General features: G+C 41.6%; 1 protein-coding gene across 3 annotated transcripts in view; it reads right to left on the reverse strand.

The window, feature by feature from the left end:
• Nucleotides 1-3,252: 3,252 nt before the first annotated feature.
• Map7d3 (MAP7 domain containing 3) overlaps nt 3,253-20,436 on the reverse strand; it is a 30,849-nt gene continuing 13,665 nt past the window's right edge. For all 3 annotated transcript variants that reach the window (XM_063246450.1, XM_063246449.1, XM_063246451.1), the window contains 11 exons: nt 17,367-18,034; nt 16,650-16,777; nt 16,090-16,289; nt 14,790-14,925; nt 13,245-13,383; nt 12,284-12,388; nt 10,275-10,328; nt 8,124-8,220; nt 6,867-7,065; nt 5,557-5,831; nt 3,253-4,611 (listed from right to left, as the gene is read on the reverse strand). In XM_063246450.1, the coding sequence (XP_063102520.1) occupies nt 4,604-4,611; nt 5,557-5,831; nt 6,867-7,065; nt 8,124-8,220; nt 10,275-10,328; nt 12,284-12,388; nt 13,245-13,383; nt 14,790-14,925; nt 16,090-16,289; nt 16,650-16,777; nt 17,367-18,034 (2,009 nt within the window). In that variant the 3' untranslated portion in view covers nt 3,253-4,603. The remainder of the gene's footprint in view (nt 4,612-5,556; nt 5,832-6,866; nt 7,066-8,123; nt 8,221-10,274; nt 10,329-12,283; nt 12,389-13,244; nt 13,384-14,789; nt 14,926-16,089; nt 16,290-16,649; nt 16,778-17,366; nt 18,035-20,436) is intronic.

A 20,436-nucleotide genomic window follows, 5' to 3' on the forward strand; every position in this document is an offset into this window, starting at 1 on the left:
CTTGCCTCTTGTCTTTGTGTTCTGCCCAGAATAACCCCCATAGGTGATACTGCTGACTCAGAAACTTGGGCACTCTTTTCCCCCTAATTCAAGGAAGTACTCAGTTCAGTGCAGTCACATGGAACAGAGGAACTATATATACATAAGACAGATCGAAAACACAGTTTTGATCCAGGTTAAGGAAAAACTGGGAGCTCATTCTGACCGAAGATAGTGTTTCTGAGACTTGCATCTGCTTTAAAAGAGATAAACTGATTTTATTTGGCCAGGATGGTGAGGCCAGGGGGAGGAATCTCAGATGAAGCGCTTCACTGAGAAGTCCTCATGGGCGCTATTGGCTTCGAGCTTCCCCGTGGCTCTCTCCTGCTGGGCTCTGCATTCGTGCTGCGCACTACCATACCCTCAGCTGTGGCTGCCTGTGCCCTCTGCCCTAGAGGACCCTTGCTGCCCCTGTGCTTTTGGCTCATGTCTCCAGTTAGGCAGAAGGTGAGGAGCTGCAGGCAGAGGGAACCGGGCTGGTGGCAGCTTCTGGACTGTCACACAGCCTTATTAGCTCACCTGCGGCTCTTGTTTTCAGGCGTCCACCCACCCCCACTGGTTACTTCCAAATGGCCTCAGAGGCCCAGGGTGACAGGTGGTAGTAGAGCTGCCTGCTCTCTACAGGAGCCATGCTGGAAGGCATGGATATCAGAGTGGAGGTGTTAGGCTTCAGTGGGCGCCCTTGGCCAGGGCGGAGCCCCGTATGCTAGTGTTTACCTTCTTGGAAAGGAATTGAAGCCTGTCATTGGGGAATTGGGAGCTATGAGCTACAGCGCAGGATCCGCCCCCTCCCCTGCCATTATTGAATCCAGGGCCTCACATCACCACGAGCACGTTTAAGAACACGGGCAGCCCCTTGTATGTGTTCCTCTAGAGAAGACAAGAGTCTAGCCAGTGTTCTGGGCTGCGCCGGGAGCAGGGTGGCTGCAATCCTGAGAGCCGCTGTACTGAGATCAGGTTCCTGAGATGGCAGCTAGGAAAGGACCCCAAAGGGGATGGCACCTGGCTTCTGCTCTTGCCAAAAGAGCCTGTGCCAGCACCTTAAGACTCTGTGCTGCTCTCCTGGGAGCAGCCCTGGGCCTCTTCCTCACCCAGATGTCCTCCTGCAGGCGGTGCACCTTCCCTCCTGGGAGCTCTGACCTCGGTGCTGGCCTCTCCCAGAGCTCGCCCTACCGTCCTCTCAGCCACTCCTTCCTGGCCTCCCCTACATCTGCCCTGTGTCTCGCCACTCTTCCTCTGCCTTGGTACCCCTTGGGGTGCCTTTTGCAGTTGCCCTGGCTGCTGAAGAAAGCCCCACTGCTAACATCTCCTGCACTACCACTCTGCCGCCCACCCCATGTTTCCAACAGGTGGTGGCTGCCACCTTCCTGCCCAGGAAACAGGCCCATCCGGCATCTGCCTCCAGCTATCACCTGCCATTCGATGCCTGATGCTTGCCCTAAACACTTCAGCATCCTCAGAAGCCAGCCCTTGCGACACGTGGGCTCTAATCCTCATAGCGAGCTGAGAGGGCCAGCGGTCCCATTCTTCTGGGTGAGGAGATGGAAGTTCAAAGGGGTTAAGAAGTTTGCCGGAGTTCACACAGCTAGTAACTGACGAGCTGCACCCCGGGCACACACCTTGTGCATGTCACTGCGGAACGCTGTCACGCAAGGTACTCGGGACAGAAGGGTATTTGTGTTTGCAGAGTGATTTCCTTACCATATTGTCAGAATCATTTTCCTCCTCAAAGATTAGTCTCAAGACCGTATTAACACGTGGCTAACATGGTAGTGTCTGGAACCAGACTGCCCAGGTTTGAATCCTGGCTCCTCTGCCGTTCTCTAGCAATGAGACCTTGGGCAAGTTTCCTAACCTCTCTGACATTGTTTCTTCACTTGTCAAATGGGTCTTAAAACGTTCAGTCAACATTGGCAAGGATTTTGTCCCCAGCTCCGAACACACTCTTCTGGTGCCTGACCTACCTTACAGGCCACACTTGTGTGGCTCCCAAACTAGGGTGGGGGTGGGACAGACCTGGGTTTGTGTTCTGGCCCAGCGTCCTTCCAGTTGTGTGAAAAGGAACAAATGCCTATTTCCACAGTAATGATCTCTTAGATAAAACTGAACTCCCGTCATGGCAGAAACGCTTTGGAGGAACTCAGCGTGTCACATGTGGGACCCAGACTATGCTACTGTGACTGAGTTGGAGCCACTGGAGATAGGGGAGTGAGCAGGACTCACCTGGAGACAGTCGGTAGACTGCTGGAGCTGGAGCGAGCGCCGGGGCCTATGCCAACCCACCCAGTAGCTCCCAGGGACTCAGCCCTGCTGATAGAATGGGTCTGATGTCTCTGATGTGCCCGGGAAGGGGTGACCTGCAGATGTGACAGCGCCTGAGGTACAGCCTCCTCTTTTGACAGGGACAAGGCTCAACGGGGGGACAGCAAGCAAAGAGCCGTGGACCCATCTAGCATCCCTCTCCGCTTGGATTCAGATCTCTGGGGTCCCGGGCAGCAGGATATCTGGGCACTGCAGCTGTCACATGTGGTGTCCTTAATGACACAGGTGTAGGAAACGTGGTGTTCTGAAGAATCTCCTAGTGGTGTCCAGGGATGGTCCTTCAGGGAGGACACTAAAAGTCTATCTGGAGAGGAAGGGATATGTGAGGGGACCACAACGTCAGGTGGGGGCCAAAAAGGCTAGGGATTCCACCCATGTCTTGGAGTTGTGACAGAAACTAGAGACGAGAGGTGGACCAAGGGAGCTGGTGGTGACTTTTAGTCAGTTGTGGTGGCACACACCTATAGGCCCAATTATGTGGAAGGCTGAGACAGGAGGACTGCTTGAGCCCAGGAGTTCAAGGCCGGCCTAGGCAACATGGCCAGACTCCATCTCAGAGAAACAAAAATGAAAAAATGAATTTTTCATATAAATGACTATTATATGAATTTTACCACAATAAAAAGATACTTTTACAATAGACACAGTAAGTGAGAGCCACCAGAGGAAACAAGTGTAGGCACTGATTCGCTGCAGGGAGAAATCCAGAGTTTGGCGCTGGTGTCTTGCTGTCCTGAAGGAGAACAACTCCCGATAACCAGCTGCAAGAGGAGGAGAGTCAGGGCCCGTTTACTATTTACTGAGGTGCTGGCTGCCTGTGCTGAGCAGTCAGCAAGTGTGCCACATGTATACCACTACCAATGCGTTTCTTATCATCAGAGTCTAACAAAATGTGTTTCATCTGCCAAGTTTATTTCATAAAGCACACATTTACACAGAGCTGCAACAGTGTTTCAACATGCCATCGGTGCAGAAAAACATCAGAACCTCAGTATTTTAGAGTGATTGTCTCTGCCTTCTATATAAAAGCTAGTGTATAAAAAATTTTTAAACTTAAGGTATCCTGCCCTAATCTATAACAAAGGTACAGTACTCAAAGTACCCAAAACCCAAAAGATTAGAAAGAATAGTTATCTCCTTTTATGAATCCCAGACTAGTAGCCAAAAGGAATAATTGGTCTACTTCAAATTCTGTGACTCAACACTATGAAACTCATTAGTGTTAGAACAAGGAACTTGCTTTCAAGTTTTATGGAATCATCTATGTGGTGTGTGTGCGTGTGCAAGTGTACTTGTATGTGTGTACGTGTGTGTGCTTCTTGTGAGGACTGAGGAGTAACGCTGCCCCCGTCCTTCCTTGCAGCCAGTGCCAAGAGAAAAGCAAGCACATTTTGGTTACATATCCCAAGCATGAGTGTATGGTAAAGGACGACAGGACTGAGGAGAACAGAGAGAGAGAGAGAGAGAGAGAGAGAGAGAGAGAGAGAGAGAGAGAGAGAGAGAGAGAGAGACGGTGATGAATGCTCAACATTTAGGGGAACGTGACACTGCTGGAAGAGAGCAGCTACTACTCCTTTATGCATGTAACAAAAACAATCCCTATGTCTGTAGTTAAAGCCCAGTGTGTCCTTCAAAAGAAAACATTGCACTGATAGTAACAGATGCATTGGGGGAATGAATGCCAGGCATTAAAGCAGCAGAATGAAATAGAGATATGTAAACTGTTACTATATTATGCAACTTCCAGGATTGGTGTATTAGCAACAATTGGACACAGCTCTTGTGAACAATTCTGAGCTTCATAGAATCTATTAGGTTCTTAACAAGACTACGATGAGCTTCCAGTTGTTAAAATTGATGTCACTATTAAGCAGAAGAAATTATAAGTTTTAAAAAATACACTGAAAAAGTGACTGTCACTTTGACAGGATTCTTTTAAAATTTGACTGTTAACATTTACAACCATGTTGCAGGTGCATACACATTGGTAGGAAAACACAGGAGACAATGGGGACTTTTCAAGAAAAAAATCCATCTTTTTACTGAGAACTCACAAGTAAATAAGATGAGATGGATATCTTTTACGACAGATGGAACAGTGGCCTTTAGATGTCTTATTTCTTCCTTTTTTTAATGGTCATTTCCTTTGCTAGATTCAAGCACAAAGCAGGAAAATTCTGGAACATGGATGGGAAATTTATCCAGAGTGATAGATGAATTGATGTTCCAGGTCACAGGAAGTTTACATGTCTAACAGAGGGAAAAGAAAAAGAAAGATTAGAGAAGACACTCATAGTAACCCTGGTCTTCCTTTGGGGCAGGCCTAAGACCTTCTGCAGCTCCTTGGGTTGCTGCCTCCCCAGTGCTCCTATAAATGTTCCCCATTTCCTCAAACCCCCCCCAATGCTATGAAATCACTTAATTTCAAAGAGACCAGGTGTAGTAACATAATCTTAGCACTCTGGAAGGCTGAGGCAAAAGGATCACGAGTTAGGGCCCAGCCTGGACCACCTAGTAAGACCTTGTTTCAAACAAAGTAAAAAAAAAAAATCACAAAAAGACTGGGGATATAGCTCAGGACAAAGACCCTAGGTTCAATCCTTATTAGTACAACAAAAGTGTTTTTATTTTCAAATAAGCCTTGCCAAGGAAAGAAAATCAATGGCTTTTGATTTTGGAAATATAGGATGAGGGGCTAATTTCAAAGAGCTCCCTAGCCTGTGGCCCTAAAGGAGTGTCTATGTGCTTGTCATGCAGCTGGTGGGTTAGGAGTCCAGGGGAATCTGCATTTTGAAAGGAACTTAATATTTTTTTGTATCTGGCAAGAAATGTGAAAAATAAAAACTAGAATCAAGTTATCTCCTCTCAAAAGTAACAACACATTCCAGCCTGTTTGAACCATCAGTGGGGCAGGCACGACTGTCCCATTGAGCAGCTTGTACCACTAGCAGTAAAAACAGATCTAACCACTTTCAGGTCTTTTCACTAACAAAATTAACAAAAAGCCACCCATGCAGGTACTACTGGGGGTTCAAGCTGCCTGGCAGTGAGACACATGAAATACTGCCCCATTGTGAACATATGAGTCAAAGATTCTTCTAAACCCTTCCTGCAATGGAGACTTCGGGAAGCAGGGAGCAGGACAGGGCTTGCAGGAGAGGGCTCAGGAAAAGTAAGGGTGGGCTGAGGCCTTACCAGACTGCGAAGGAACAGGCTTGCTCCTCTCCTGACAGTCTGAGGATATCTTACTATTTTGGTGAGTTGCCATGGAATCCCTTGAATTGTGGCTGTTGCTATTAGGAGTGCTATTGGTGGCAGGTGACTCGGTGCTGTGATGAGCAAAGTCAAACCCCTGGTTACAAACGGCCCCCTGATCTGTTGCAACACCCTGGGTGGATGGGGTGCTGGAGGTGGCATCCCTCGCTTGGATGGATTTTCCAGTGCGGGTGGTCATTCTCTTCATAAGTGGACTGGAAAGAGACATTTTCATCAGAACTCTGATTATTCTAATGCCAAGGCTCTGCCTGAAAGAAACTTTATCTTTTAATTAGCTTACAAGAGATGCCTCAGGTATAAATGAACTTTCCTAATCCTGGAATGGGAAGGCTGAAAAGGACCCTGGAGCTCACAAAACCTGGTGTATTCTAGAAAAGCCCTAAGGTGCCAGGGAAGCACAGAGGGCAAGAAGCAGCCACGCATGCAGGGTGCCAGAACACTGGTTCTCTCCTTTGAGTTGGTCAAGAGTGCACACTGAGCGTCAGGGCAGGATTTCCACCTCTGGCGCGCTTTCCCCACTAGCACTGGCACTGGCACCCAGATTCTCAGCACGCTCCTATTACCATGGGTCTTGTGGCTTTAATGCCCGCTTTCAGGCAGTCACCTGACCCCATTTCCACATACATGAAAGGAACATAAATCAGAGCTGCAGGGAGATATAAAACTGGTAACATAGCCAGGCATGGTGGCATACACTTGGATCCAAGCACTCTGGGAGGCTGAGGCAGGAGGACTATGTTTTAGTTCCTCCTGGACAAATTAGCGACAGTGTGAGATCTCATCCCAAAATAAAACATAAAAAATGGTTGAACATCATGAGTGTGAAGGCCAGTACCACACGGAAAGCAATATACGATGCCTGGTCTATGGCAGTTACTCCACAAATGCCTCCTTCCCTGATTTTACAAAACATTAACCATGTGAACAAAAATAGTCTGGGGTCAGGTGAATTTGGGTTTGGATTTGGGCTCTGCCCTTTAGTAGTGGCACGTTGGGCAAATAAAGCCCTTGGTTGCTTTACATTCAGTCTGATGATCTCTAAAACACAGCAATGATGGTCCTTACTAATGAGGCTGCTGGGGATTCGCTGGTTTGTTGGGTTGCGGTTGGACACAGTGTTTGGCATGTGCAGGCTAAGAGCTCAGTGAGGACCTTGTTCTAGCTCAGCACGCTGAGGTTAATCACAACCCCCATGTTTACTCAGGTACATAAGGTGCCAGGTGACTCACCTTGAGCCTTTTGCATAATTAAAAGCGTCTTTCGCATCCTTCTGTTTAGAGGCCCTCACGTCACCGTTGAAGTATGGTGTCTGCTCCTTATTTTTTTCTCTAGTGTTGGCCTGTATAAGCACCACTTTCTGAGGTATTCTTGTGGCATTTTTACAAGGTATTTTGAGTTTGGCAGATGAATCTCCATTATGTCCAGTACCTAAGGAAGAAAAACAAATAATTACCATTGGAGTTTAAACAATAAGTACAAGAAACAGCCAAGGATGTGATCTTGATAAGATGGGCGGTGACTGCTGGAAGTAGGGCATGGAAGGCCGGTGGTGCTCTGGGGAGCCAGGCTGGCCATCCCCAATCTGCTCTGTGTATCTCAGCTGTGGTCGCAGAGCAGCTGCGCTCAAAGGGACCGCCTTTAAGAAACTGCTGGGAATGCTGACAGCACGGAAAGCAGGAGTGCTCCTTGCTTCCCAGCCCTGGCCCTGATGACCACAGCCAGCATGCCCTGAGTTTGGCCTCCCTTCCAGGGCTCCTTCCTATCTGCGGCTCTCCTCGGTGCTCGGAGGCAGATCCAGAGGCTCCTGCTGCTCTGCTCTCCTGGCGCTGACTGAGCCTCTCTTGACCTGGTCACAGAGGCGCCAGCTCTGCTTGCTTATGAGTTTGTCTCCCAAAGGCTGGGGCTCCTTGAGGCTGAGGCCACGGCCCTTCATCACTCCATCTCTAGCACCCTACACGACACCTTCCTTACTTGTTCACTATCCGCTTGCAGGATATGCATGGACAGATATCCCAATTATTCCTGCTCAGAAGTGTTTCCTACTCACAGGGAGTCAACAATATATATTGGAGGGCACTCATATCATGACATGACTTCAGTTTTTCTTAAGGAGGCAGAAAGTGGAATTCTATCTATAGTCAGTCATGGATGCCTTCTGAGGGCCTGAGCTGTGAAATGCCAGCAATCCTCACTGAGACAGAGCAGCCACCTACAGTCTCTAGCATGGCCTGTAAGGTAACAGCAGCCATAGCAGCTAATGTTAGGGTTTATTACATGTCAGACACTATGCTGAGTATTACTCAGATTTACCTCATTAAAACCTCATGCCCACCCAGGACAAAGACAATGTTAACTTCCCCTTCTGTGCAGAAAGTTTAAGTGACCTGCCCAAGGCCCACAGCTCACAAGTGGAAGAGCCCTTGGCTATGAACCTGGGCAGTCCTGCCCCTGAATGGTGACTAACAGAACTGCAGGAGCAAGCAAACCTGATGAAAATGTGTTAAGACAGCCCTTCTCACTTTTGGTGTCCTCATCATCAGCTTCTTCTTCTTCAGTTATGTTATTGCCAGACGCTTCCATGGCCTACAGTTAAAAAAGAAAATAATGAATATAACTAATATCCAACCACCTGGCTTAGAATTTTAAAGCAGTCTGAATTCAAGACTGGAATGATAGGTAACTTTTCAATTAAAAAGTAAAAAAAAAAATCACCTCTTTAACTGGCCCCAAGAATCTACAGGGGACAGAAGCAGGGGGCCTTAGTTGGATCTTTCAGCTAGGGAAAGAGACAGAAAAATGAAGGTTCTCTCTGACCTGGGCTACAGCTCTGGACTGCCATCTGTCCTCTCCCTGCTTGGAATCCCAACTGAGCTGGGGTTCAACAAGTTGGTGAAGAGCTAAAAAGTTCTTTTACCAAGAAAGGTAAAATTTCTTGGGCCAATGAACTGACTCCTAGCACTTTTTGGAACTGACATACTTGGTCTATGTTCTCATGGTAATTAATGGTATGACCGGCTAGAAATGGGCAATGTAAACAGGTAAAGGATCAATTCTGTGACCCAGAATGAAAGAACACAGAATCTGCAAGAAATAGGGCTTAAATTGTTCCTGTCAACCGGAACCACTAGTGATTTCATTATGCAGATTGTACCACTGGTGGTACAAATTGATCTTTTCACTTTTATCAGTCTTTTCACTAATAAAATGAATAAAAAGTCTATACATGGACCAAACCTAGTTGCTTGAATTTGAGTAATTACTGCCCAAAGATAAACAGTGATACTATGCATACTAAGAATTATAAGAGTCAACATATTTATTTATTTCATTAATTTAGAGTTGCCCAGCAGTGAGACATGAATTATGGCCCCATAGTGAAGTTGCTAAATAAATATATTCCATTAAAAGATATGATACTGGAGTAAGCAAAATTGAAAAAGAACCAAAAAGCATTCACAATAAAGGAAAAAAAGGATAAATCTGAGTTTACTGAAATGAAGACCACTGAATTGTTAAGACATCAAGAGAAAGGGGCAAACTACGTCATATGATCTAAAAATAGAGTGAATGTTTAAATGAAAAAATAATTATTATAGTAAAAGACACTTTGCCATTAATCTCCTTAAAAATACTCCTCCTTCTCACTTCAAACACAGGTATTATATTATTTTGTCTTCTCTCCTGAGTGTCTGTAGTTGTGCTGTTATGGCTGTCTCAATGTCCTGAACTGATTCAAAATGTTTACTTTCATGGTCATTTTGACTTTAGGGAAAAGCCTCACGTCATAAGGTGTCAGACCTGGTGACTAAGGTAGATGAGGACACAGTGTTTTTTCCAGCCTGCCTGTCCATTGGATGGCACTTGGCAGTAGCACTTACGTTATTTTTGATGAGACCACTTAGAGATACTGATGAAAAAATTTCTAGAACTGCTTCAAAAAATGGCAAGAATGCTGGGACAAGTGCAGTTGAAGCAATGGAGAATGGAGAATGGGAATTAATGATAATGTATCTGTTAATGTAATAAATTTTAAAAATTTAAATATATGCCATATTATTTGATCAGCTCTTGTATAGCATGGGAGAAGACCCTACAATAAATGTATCAAAGGACTCCTGGCCAGAGTAGATAAAAATTCCTACAATCAATAGAAAAAGGATGAAATAAAAAAATGGGCCAATGACTTGAAAAGCCATGTTACCAAAGTGGATTTCCAAATGAATAGTAAGTACATGAAAAAGCACTCAGCTTTGTACTACAAAATATTGACAAAGGTCAACAGCATTAACATCCGGAGCTTCTATCCAGCGGAAGATGACAATAAGAGAAGTCAAGTCACACATCAGAAGGAGCTGCCTATATCACACAGTCCAGAAAGCAGCAGAATTTAGAACATTCAAAAACTACAAGAAGGCAAAAGACAAGTCAGCCCAAAGGTTTCAGGGAAAAAGACCTAAACAAGCATTTCACACAAGAGAAAACAGGAAAGCTATCCAGACCCAAAACATGCTCAATCTCTTTAATAATCATGGAAATGCGAATGTGATTCTTTACTGCCAGATTTGCAAAAGTGAAAAGCTGGCAAGAACATGAAACAAGAGGAATTCTCATACGCAGCAGGAAGGAGTAAAGATTACCTTGGAAGCATCTGGCTCTGGCTTCCTTGTCCGCTTCATAATTTCCTCAATTCTCTATTTAAAGAAAACAAAAAATGAAACATAAAGAATAAAACCAGTGGTCCTGTAGCAGTTAATATCTCCATTTCACAGAGGTGGACAATGTCCACAAAACTGTTCTAAAACCAGATTAAACCAACCAAAGGTCTAGAGTGGCAGCCAACTTCCCTCTTGCCACCCTGGTTTCAGCTATAAAATACCATGAATGGCAACAGCTGTACTTAATTGTCCTAATACAGACACTCAAATACCAACTTCTCATTATTTGCACATGGAAATTCATTTCTTGAAACTAAGCACATACTATTTATTGCAAATCGATTAGAACATTTAATAGAATTTTAGTCTTAACGGATTATTCAAGAAGCTGATTTTAATGAAAATAAGGAACCTCGATGATACCACAGGGTCGAGAGACTTTGCTACTAAAAAGAGAAGCCAAGGAGCTGGATAAGGGATGTATTTTATAGGGGGATAAGAACTGTCTCCTCTCCTTCGTGAGGTGAGGTCAACTATGGCTCCTTGGCCACCTCAGGGTGCCTGATCTATTGACAAGGGGTCTTGTAGAATCTGTGCCCAGACCAAGTTCCTGCCATGTTTCCCCAAAATAAGACCTAGCATGGTTTTATAGACCTAGCCTGTAATATAAATCCCACCCCCAAAATAAGCCCTAGTTAAGACTGTCAGCCACAGATACAACTAGTATATCTGTGGAAACATACAACAGACATATGAATTATAAAATAATGTTACTATAACTGCATATAAATATTATTGAAATAGTCAAAATACATGACAATATAAATTATATATTTTTAAATACACAAGCAGGTGCCTTTAAAGGAAAGGTAAATGCCTATGTAAACCAAAAAAATTGGAGACTTATTGCTGAATGATGAAGTGGAGTATAGACACAAGACATGAATAACGCATACATCTGATTGGCAGATGGACATGATTATGTTTAATATGAATCTTCACAATTCAGTATGTTTTGTGTTGGAATGGATATACTTAATGCCCTCATGTGAAATAAATGTTTCCTGAATTTCAGTGTCTGCAAATTTTGTCAGTTATGTGTGGACCATCATTTTTAACTGTCATCATTTTTGTTGCCACTCCTGACGTGGAAGTCTTAAGTAACACTTGATTTAATGGAAACTTTGTGTAGCCCAGCCTGCAAGAGGCTGTAACATGGGTGAAGAATTCATGGGATAAAATCAATGACAGTGGTGCTATCAATACACAGGTAGGATACAGGGACACCAAGTGCTCTTTTAAGAACAGCTCCACTGCTGGACATGAGAGATTGGGGCCAATGCTTCTATAGGACATGGAGTTGCAAGAAATCCAGGCAGGGAATTCAGGGCTTGAAGAGTTATGATGATGTTCCGGAAGATGATGATATGATTGCAGTGGAATAAATGTAGATTTTTGTACGTGAATAAATGTAGACTGTTGGAGGTGAAAAAATTAGCCAATCTCTGAAAATAAGTCCTATTACATCTTTTGGAGCAAAAATTAATATAAGACCTGGTCTTATTTTGGGAAAATACAGTAGATGAGCCATATGAGGTGTATAAAAGTAGCTCTACCATGGGCTGTGTGTTGGCTTTTCAAAGAGGCTTATACTTCTTTGCACCATAGCTGCTGCAAATTCTAGCCCAGTTTAGGAGACAGTAAGTTCCACCAGCCTCTACTATGGCTGAAGGCATCCTATTCAAAGGAGCTTTGTTTCCAGACTGATATAGAAGCACTGCTGTAATGGCTAGCAAAGGTATGTATGCTTAGTAAGGGGTGAGCCCTCTATGTAGAACTCAGCTACTTGGAAAAGGAAAGAAAGCCCATACCTAGTGGGGAAACAGCCAGGGACTAACGCATACTCAATCTGCGATTTTCAAAAATGTTCTGGTATCACATGCCCCACACTGTCTAACACAACCAAAACCCAGAAAATAGAAAGTAAGCACCTTTTTTCTTTCCAATCTTTCTCGCAGATTTTGTAACATAATCCTCTCTTGTTCCTTCTTGCGTTTATCGGCTTCTTCACAAGCATTTATTTTGGCATCTCCTTTCTAGGAAATTAGTATAAAAATGTCATTAATTTCAATATATCTGAGTGAAACAGAGACTACCAGTTTAAAAAATTAAACAGTTGCAATCTTTTGATTTAGTATGTACATATATATGGATGTACAGCCCTACCATAGTTGTCATTTTTTAAAGCATTAGTTAGAATGCACGGAACCTAGGCTAAATGTTACCTAAAAGGCTTGGGATGTTCAAGTTAGCATTATGAACAGCAGGGAACCTTACTGTAAAAGTATATAAGTGACTTCAGAGCTATACATCCACACGGCAACAGAAATGTCTTAGGAACCAAAGTCTTAGGTTTTGCCAAAACATTGAGAAAATCCATAAAAGTTCCTTCCCAAGAAATGCCAGAGGATACAATCCTTTATGAAACATACAACCAGTTTTGATGAATGATGCACTAACACTCTGATATAAATTGTACTGGGGCAATACTGCAAAATGAGCGTAGCCTGAGCTCACTTTGGGGCTTCATTTAACTGGCAGTTTGAATTTAGAAGGGTCAGACATTCTTCTTGGTGAATTTGATAATTTTAAACTTTCAGAGGCATTCCCAATCTGTGTTACCTTCTTAACTGCTGAAGGGTATGAGGTGCAGCTGTGAGTGCCCTGTACAGCATCACAGAATACAAGACAGAAGCCTGACTTGGGCTGTCTAACCAAAGTAAAGGAGTGATAATATATAATCTGCTGCTTTCTGCATTCGTTTGCTATCCTTGGGAAACATTCCAGGGCTTTGCTGGGGGTGGCTGGAGATGATCTATCTGCTCAAAAACACATTGCTGCTTTGAGTTTCAACTTGTTCTTATCTGTTGCTAAAGTGTGAAGCCAACAAACCTGTTGCATTACTTCCTGGTCTTCTTGAGGCTTCTGTCCTGTGCTGTTTTCAATTTCTTTTTCCTGTTGCCTATTTTCACATTTTGAGAATTCTTCAACTTGGGCTTCATCCATTTTGTCTGACACAGCTGCCATTTTCCTAGTAACGCCAAGTACATATAAATACCTCTTAGTATTTATCTTAGTGATTACCATATAAGCTTGCAGTGATATGTAAAATTCCTTGGGTACAGGGGCTGGGGATTTAGCTCAGTGGCATAAGCACCTGCCTTGCAAGCAGGCAGTTGTGAGTTCGATTCCCAATACCAATAAAAAGGAAAAAGACAAAAAAAAAGTCCTTGGGTACAGTAACAGAATTTTCATTTATACCAGACTCACATATAATTTTAACCCTTTTAAATCAAGGTGAAAAGGAATGGGAGTAGAAAAAAATTTCCATTTACTACTGGACAATTTTGCAGCTTGAAAACACATATATATGCACATGTGCAAAAGAGAAACAATTTATGTTTTAAGAGACAGAGATCACCCCAAATGCTTTATTTACACCTGCTCACAATTTCACCTGGGGATGATGGGTTAATTTAGAAGAGAGTGGAAGGGTGTCTGTGTTCAGTGTTTGCAAATGCTTAATTAACTCTGTTTATAATATGAGGTAATGAATAATATTTTCCAGTTACAATTTCTTGATATTCCCATTATCCCCTTCCTCTTCCTCACTCTAAGCCTCTATAAAGTATATGCAAAGTGAATAATATTCTTCCAGTTACAATTTCTTGATATTCCCATTATCCCCTTAAGCCTCTATAAAGTATATGCAAAGTGAATAATATTCTTCCAGTTACAATTTCTTGATATTCCCATTATCCCCTTCCTCTTCCTCACTCTAAGCCTCTATAAAGCATATGCAAAGTGTATGACTCTATTTCCAAGGACACTTAATACTTGAAAATGAAGTCAAATACTACAGGTATTCTTTGTAGCACTAGATAGAGATTTTACATTATAGGGCATAACATAAAATGAACTTCAGGATGGAAAAGCATAAACCTCTTTTTTAAGCTGAAATGCATATATCTGCATACAAGATTCACTGCCCACAGGACAGCCTTCCAGCAGCAAGCCAGTGGCATGATGAGATTCAGGGGTCCCAAAGTCACTGGAAAGCACCTAAATTTAAAACAATATTATTTCCATGTTTACAAATCTGAAGTCACCAGTCTTAAAAGTAAAGGGACTGACAACAGTGATCAGTCCTTTGATCACTCAGGTGCTACTGCTGAGGGCAGGACCCCAGATGGGAGCTTGGTCTCTCCCACATGTTCTCAGAGAACACCTTCATGGTGCAGAATGTATGGTGATGTCGGGGTCCTCTCTGCTCAGTCAGTTACAAAGCCTTGAAATATTTTCTATACTTTCTCAGTTTAGAAAGCAATCAAAGAGTTCTGATCCTCAATGAAGAAAAAGTTAATTGTTCTTTAAGGGTGAAATTTCAAGTTTTGAGCCCTACCCAAGCTTTAGAGTATAGAAAGGCTTTGTGCTGACCTTTGTTCAACTTCTTTTTGGAGATTCTCTTCTTCCTTTTTGTCTTTTTGTTCTCTAACAAGACGGCGCCTTTCTGCCAAAATTTTTGTCGCTTCTTCAGCACTCATGTTCCCTGGTGTGCTTTTATTACCAGACCCTAGTTTAAATAAATATATGAAACCGTTAGTTTAGGGAATTCACAGCCTCTGTCCAACAAAGTCCAGTGCAAACCAAAACATCAAAATACCAGATTAAAATGTCTAAATAACATGCGAACTACAGGTGAGTTATTCAAAGCCCTAACAACAGAATTAGTATTTTGTTTCCAAAATGCAACAATGTACTTCAAGCTTTAGCGGCTTTGAGATAAGTGACTCAATGATTCTTGGAAAAGATGGAGAAATATTAAAAACAGGGAAAACCAGGCTTATGCTTAGTCCAAGTGCACACTATAAATTTTAAATATTCAACTAACTGAAAGTAGACCTGGCATAAATCTGGAGATTTGTACATCACTTTTATTACTGTCAAGCTAAACGTTGATAACAGTGTATACATCTGATTATCATGAAATGACCAACTGTAGATGACAAAAGAAACCAAGACTATCAGTAAAATAATGTGAATGCATAAAGGCATATTATAATATTTTAGTCTGTATAACAAACTTTCTTATTTTAAGTAAACCACATGAAAATGAAAATTTTAAGACATACCAAGGATGAATAATGTATAATAAAAAGACTAATTCTGCCTCAAAGACTACTGTGGAATTCCTTAGAAAAGCAAAATTCTCAAACATGTCAGAAATTAAGTAATGTGTACAGGTATACAAATGTATGCAACAGGCAAAACAGCAATGTGACACTTTCAGGAACCTGTGAAGAACACAAACCACGATACAGCACATGTGAAGCCTATGTATGGAACATGACCTGTGTCTCCTGTGAAAACCTGCTCACCCACCAATAGCTAGACATGCTGTCTCCAACCGCCATCCAATATCAGAGCTGGCAGGGCCCATGGGGATCACATAGATCAGTGATGGTGAACATTTTAGTGCCCCAGTTCACTGTGGCATGCGTGCCACAGGTTTGCCACCACTGACGTATACCAACCTTCTTATCCAAAAATATACCTTCCAAAAGCAAAGTGATGGAGTAAGTTCAGACAAGGACAAGGACAAGCAAGAAGAGCCACAATCCAGGCCCATTGGTTCATTAAATTATCTCGGGTGGGAAAAGAAATGAAATTGAACATTACCAAAGTATCTTAAGATTTTTTGGTTACCAAAGAAAACTTTTGAAGAGAATAAAGTTACCATCATGAATCATATGCTTTTGCTTCACAGCTTCATCATTTGTAGTTTTAGAAACAGTTTCTCTTTTCTCTTTCAAAGTATCTAATGCATTTGGCACACAAACGGTACGTTGAACAGGTATTATTTTATAGGATGGAGGGGATGGTGATGATTGTTTCAAGGCTGGAGAAGGTGATGGGGGGCAATTCTTTTGATTTTGCCTGAGGAAAAAGTAACAAATGTGTGCTAATTAGTTTCAGTATACGATTTCATATAATATAATGTCTAGGGCAGAGGGGGTATATAGCTCAGTGGGTGGAGTGGTTGCCTAGCATGTGCAAGGCTCTGGGTTTGATCCCCAGCACCCCTCACCCCTAGACACATACACACATCTTAATACTGTGTGTTAATGACATTATTCTCTGGGAATTTTTTAAATTGACAAAAGTAAATCTACTTTTAAAGTATTTTTCTTTACATTTGTGTCGCCATATATACTATATGTTTCATTTATGGGACACTGAAATGAAGTCTATCACAGTAAAACACCTATGAAGAACAACTGCACACAGATTACTTACGCAGTAGTTATGGGTGAGGTTGGACGCCTCTCCTTTGTAGGAGATAAAGGCCACTTAAAACGGGGGATATTTCCTGACTGGTGCTTCTTGATAATAGGGTTGGTGATATGTGTGTCAATTTCCAGTTTCTGTGCAGACCAATGCAATAAGAAATTAATAGCAATTATTTTACTGCAGCTGGCTTTTTTTTCCTAAGAGAGAAATGTTCTAAATACAATACAATTGTTAGTTTCTTAAACTCCCAATTTTCCTTTAGTGCATGAAAGTCAAGTACTATACAGAGATATTTTCTTCAAGACACTATTCAATGGATCAAAGTAATAGATTAAAAGAAATCTTACTTCAAAAACCTAATTCCATTTCTAAGTCTTAATTAAAGGTTTGGAATATTTTTCAAAAACTTTTTCTTCAGTATTTAGGAACAGTTCATATACACAGATGCATTTTTTGTCCTGTATAAAAAATTGACTGATAATCTAGCACTGGGGGGGAAATGCTGATATAATAAACATTAGAGAATGTAAAATTATTAGTTGAGTTAGTTCCATTTTATTGCAGAGTATAATAGATGACAAATTAGTCATATTGTAAAACCTGATCTATTGTGATCTATACAGTAGAACTACATATTTTATTAGAAAACCTGTCTGTCAGTGAAAAGCACTTGACAAACCTCTGGAGAGTCAGTTTTGTCTTAGAGATGCCTTTACCACTCACCTTGGGGGGCTCTTCCACATTTGTCCGAGGGGTCGCTTCTATCAGCACCTCACGCAGGGCTTCCCTGCTCTCCCTGCATGATTCTTGCATACTTGCGTCGGACTTGCCTTCTGTACCTGCTCTGCAGGAAGCGTTCCCGCTTGCTTCAGGCAGCACCTGCATACCTTCCAGGGAGACTTCAATACTACCCTCAGGAGAAAAGTCTACACTAGCTACCGGGGAGGCATCGGTGCTCGCCTCCGGGGAGGTGTCTAAACTCACCACTGGAGATGCCTCCACGCTGGTCAGGGGGGAGGTGTCCATACTTAATTCAGAGTACATGTCCATTGTCACCTCTGTGAGAGTATCTGTACTCAAACTAGAAGAGGTCTGCATTCCGCTCACTCCTGGGGTTGCCTCCATAGCCACTGAGGTGAGCATGTCTACATTGTCACTCATCGTGGGGGTGGTGCCCAGATTCACCTTTGGTAGTTCTTCCCTGCTTATCACAGAAGATACTTCTGGAGATGCTTTTGTTTTTTCTCTCTTTGCCAGGGAAGCCACTTCCACTTTTGACTGTGAAGGCACTTTCACTGCTGACTTGTAGTGCACAGTGGAAGTCTTCAATTCTTCACTACTATGGCTTCGTGATGGATTCGGTGTACATTTTATGTGTTTTTTGTTCAAATCTGTAGTAAATTGAGGACAGAAAATAAAATTCCAACAGTTAGAAATTTGACAAGATTAAGAACACCACGGACACAGTAGAAGAACAGGAACAGATAAAAGAAACTGTTATGAAATCACAGGGATTACACACAGCACAGCACATGTTCAGTGAAATGCATCACAGACATGGGACAGAACCAACATAGAGTTAGTACCAAGGAATCAAACACTAACAACAGAGTTGCTGCAATGACAAAATCCTAAACAGACAAAATAAGATGCTTCTCCAAAACCAATGTTTGCAATAAGCCTTTTTGACTCAAATGACACTGTATTTCAGATTGATTTTCATGAAAATTTTTAAGATTGTCAACACTTTATTACAGTAGTTTGAACCTCTTCATTGGGCTCTTATCACTACATGGGATTATGTGAGATCCTCCATATGTGATTTGTTTCAGAACAGAATTAAGGAGGAGGATTTTCTCACCATACTAAACACTGCACTAAGACATACTGAAGGGATAGGACCTCCAATGTCTCTTCTAGTTTTAACTATCACAATTATTTCTGCCTAGGAAATGGACAAAAATGCTAATATGCCACATCACACAAGATGGAAGAAAATGGTATTCCAACGTTTGGAACCAGGTAACTTCATATATTGCTGGTAAGAGTGCAGATTCCTCTTAGAGGCATTTTGGCAATATATATAGATCTATCTATCTATCTATCTATCTATATAACTAAAGCCATTTAAAGAGAATATTTTTTCTTCTAGTGATTCTATGTTTATCTTTAGCAAATAAGAGATAAATACATAAAAAATCTATACAAGGTTGCTAACTACCCCATTGTCTATAATATTGAATCAGCAGAAAATATAATCCAAATATGCAATAAAAAACTTGGGCTGTACTAAGGAAGTCATGAATATAAGAAGTAATTTTGGGACATAGACAATAGTATACATTTAATAAAGGTAGGTCATCTCAGCTTGTGAAAAAACATATAAATGCAAAGAAAATTATTATTACCAGTAAGGACTGGGATAGTAGGAAGATTACATTGAAAAGGTTTTTCTATGCTAAATATTTACTGTTTTTATAATAAACACTTTTAAAAAAGATATTTGGTAGTGGTTTTGTTACATATTAGTAAATGCATACATCACCTCATCTTTAAGTATGGATATCAAATATTCACATGAGCTCATCAAGTAATTAAAATAGAATAAATGACCAAAGATTGAGTATATATGAATGAAACTTTTAACTTATTATTTTAACTCTTTCTTTACATATCTGCATTTAAACAGTCTCATTATTTAACATCAACAGTTTGTGCTACAAAAAATGTAGTAAGTATAATGACTAGATTATTATTATGATTAGCTACAGAAATTAAACGCAAAATATTGGTATTTTTTGATAGTGTCGATCTATTAAACTAAAACAAAAGTGATAAAAAATTTTACAATAGATTGGTGGTGGGGAAGCCAGGCAGAAAATAATCTGACACACACTGGGCATAAACAATGGTGGAAATCAGAACCAAAAGCAGAAGGGCTATCCTATATGGAAGGCTATGATAGCATTTTGATTGACTTTATTACTCATAGGAATAATGACAGGGAAAAAAGCAAAAGAGGCAGGGCATGTTTTAGAAAGGAAAAAGCAGAGGGGAAAATAATGAGGAAAATGCAGTAGAACTTTCCATTACTGGGAATATCTTGCTACTGCTATCTACAGGTACAGCTAACCCTGTATATAAGCTATGAATAAAAAAGACCACATAACCCTGAAGATGTGTTTTATTTTACTAACGATTTTTATGCTCCCAGTTAAAAAGCTGGAAGGTAGATTCAAAATTATGCTTACACATTTAGCAAAAAAGTAAAGTAGAATAGGAAAGTTACTTTCTTGATTTTAATGAAATTCTTCTACACTTTCAAAATTCATAGAACCTTAAAATTTAACAACCATCACTGTAATACTTTTTTCTCGTTGCTGAGACAAAACAGTTGACACCCAAAGTTAAAGGGGGAAAGTTTTATTTAGCACACAATTGGTAGAGGTTTCAGTCCATAATCAGCTGGCTCTATAACAAGAGTGGCTTTGCAGAGGAACATTGCAGATGAGAAACAGTTCACGGCAAGGAGAAGACAGCAAAAACAAGCAAGCAAGGGAGACAACTACAGCTCCTTCTATCCATTATATCTTATCCAGGCTACTTAGGGTGAGCGCCACTCACATCCCTAATCCTAGTGCCCTTGAGCCTAGTATTGTACCACTGAATCAATCCTAGTATCCCATACTCTAGATCTAGCCACCTCTGAAACAGCCCCACCTATGATTGTATGAGGCTTTGGGGGAACTCTAGACACAAGTCATAAGAACCACCAAATATAGCTATCATTTAA

Source organism: Cavia porcellus, unplaced genomic scaffold (genome assembly GCF_034190915.1).
Source record: "Cavia porcellus strain 051 isolate PalLab524CR breed Dunkin Hartley unplaced genomic scaffold, mCavPor4.1 scaffold_3, whole genome shotgun sequence".
In the NCBI taxonomy this organism is placed as follows: Eukaryota; Metazoa; Chordata; class Mammalia; order Rodentia; family Caviidae; genus Cavia; species Cavia porcellus.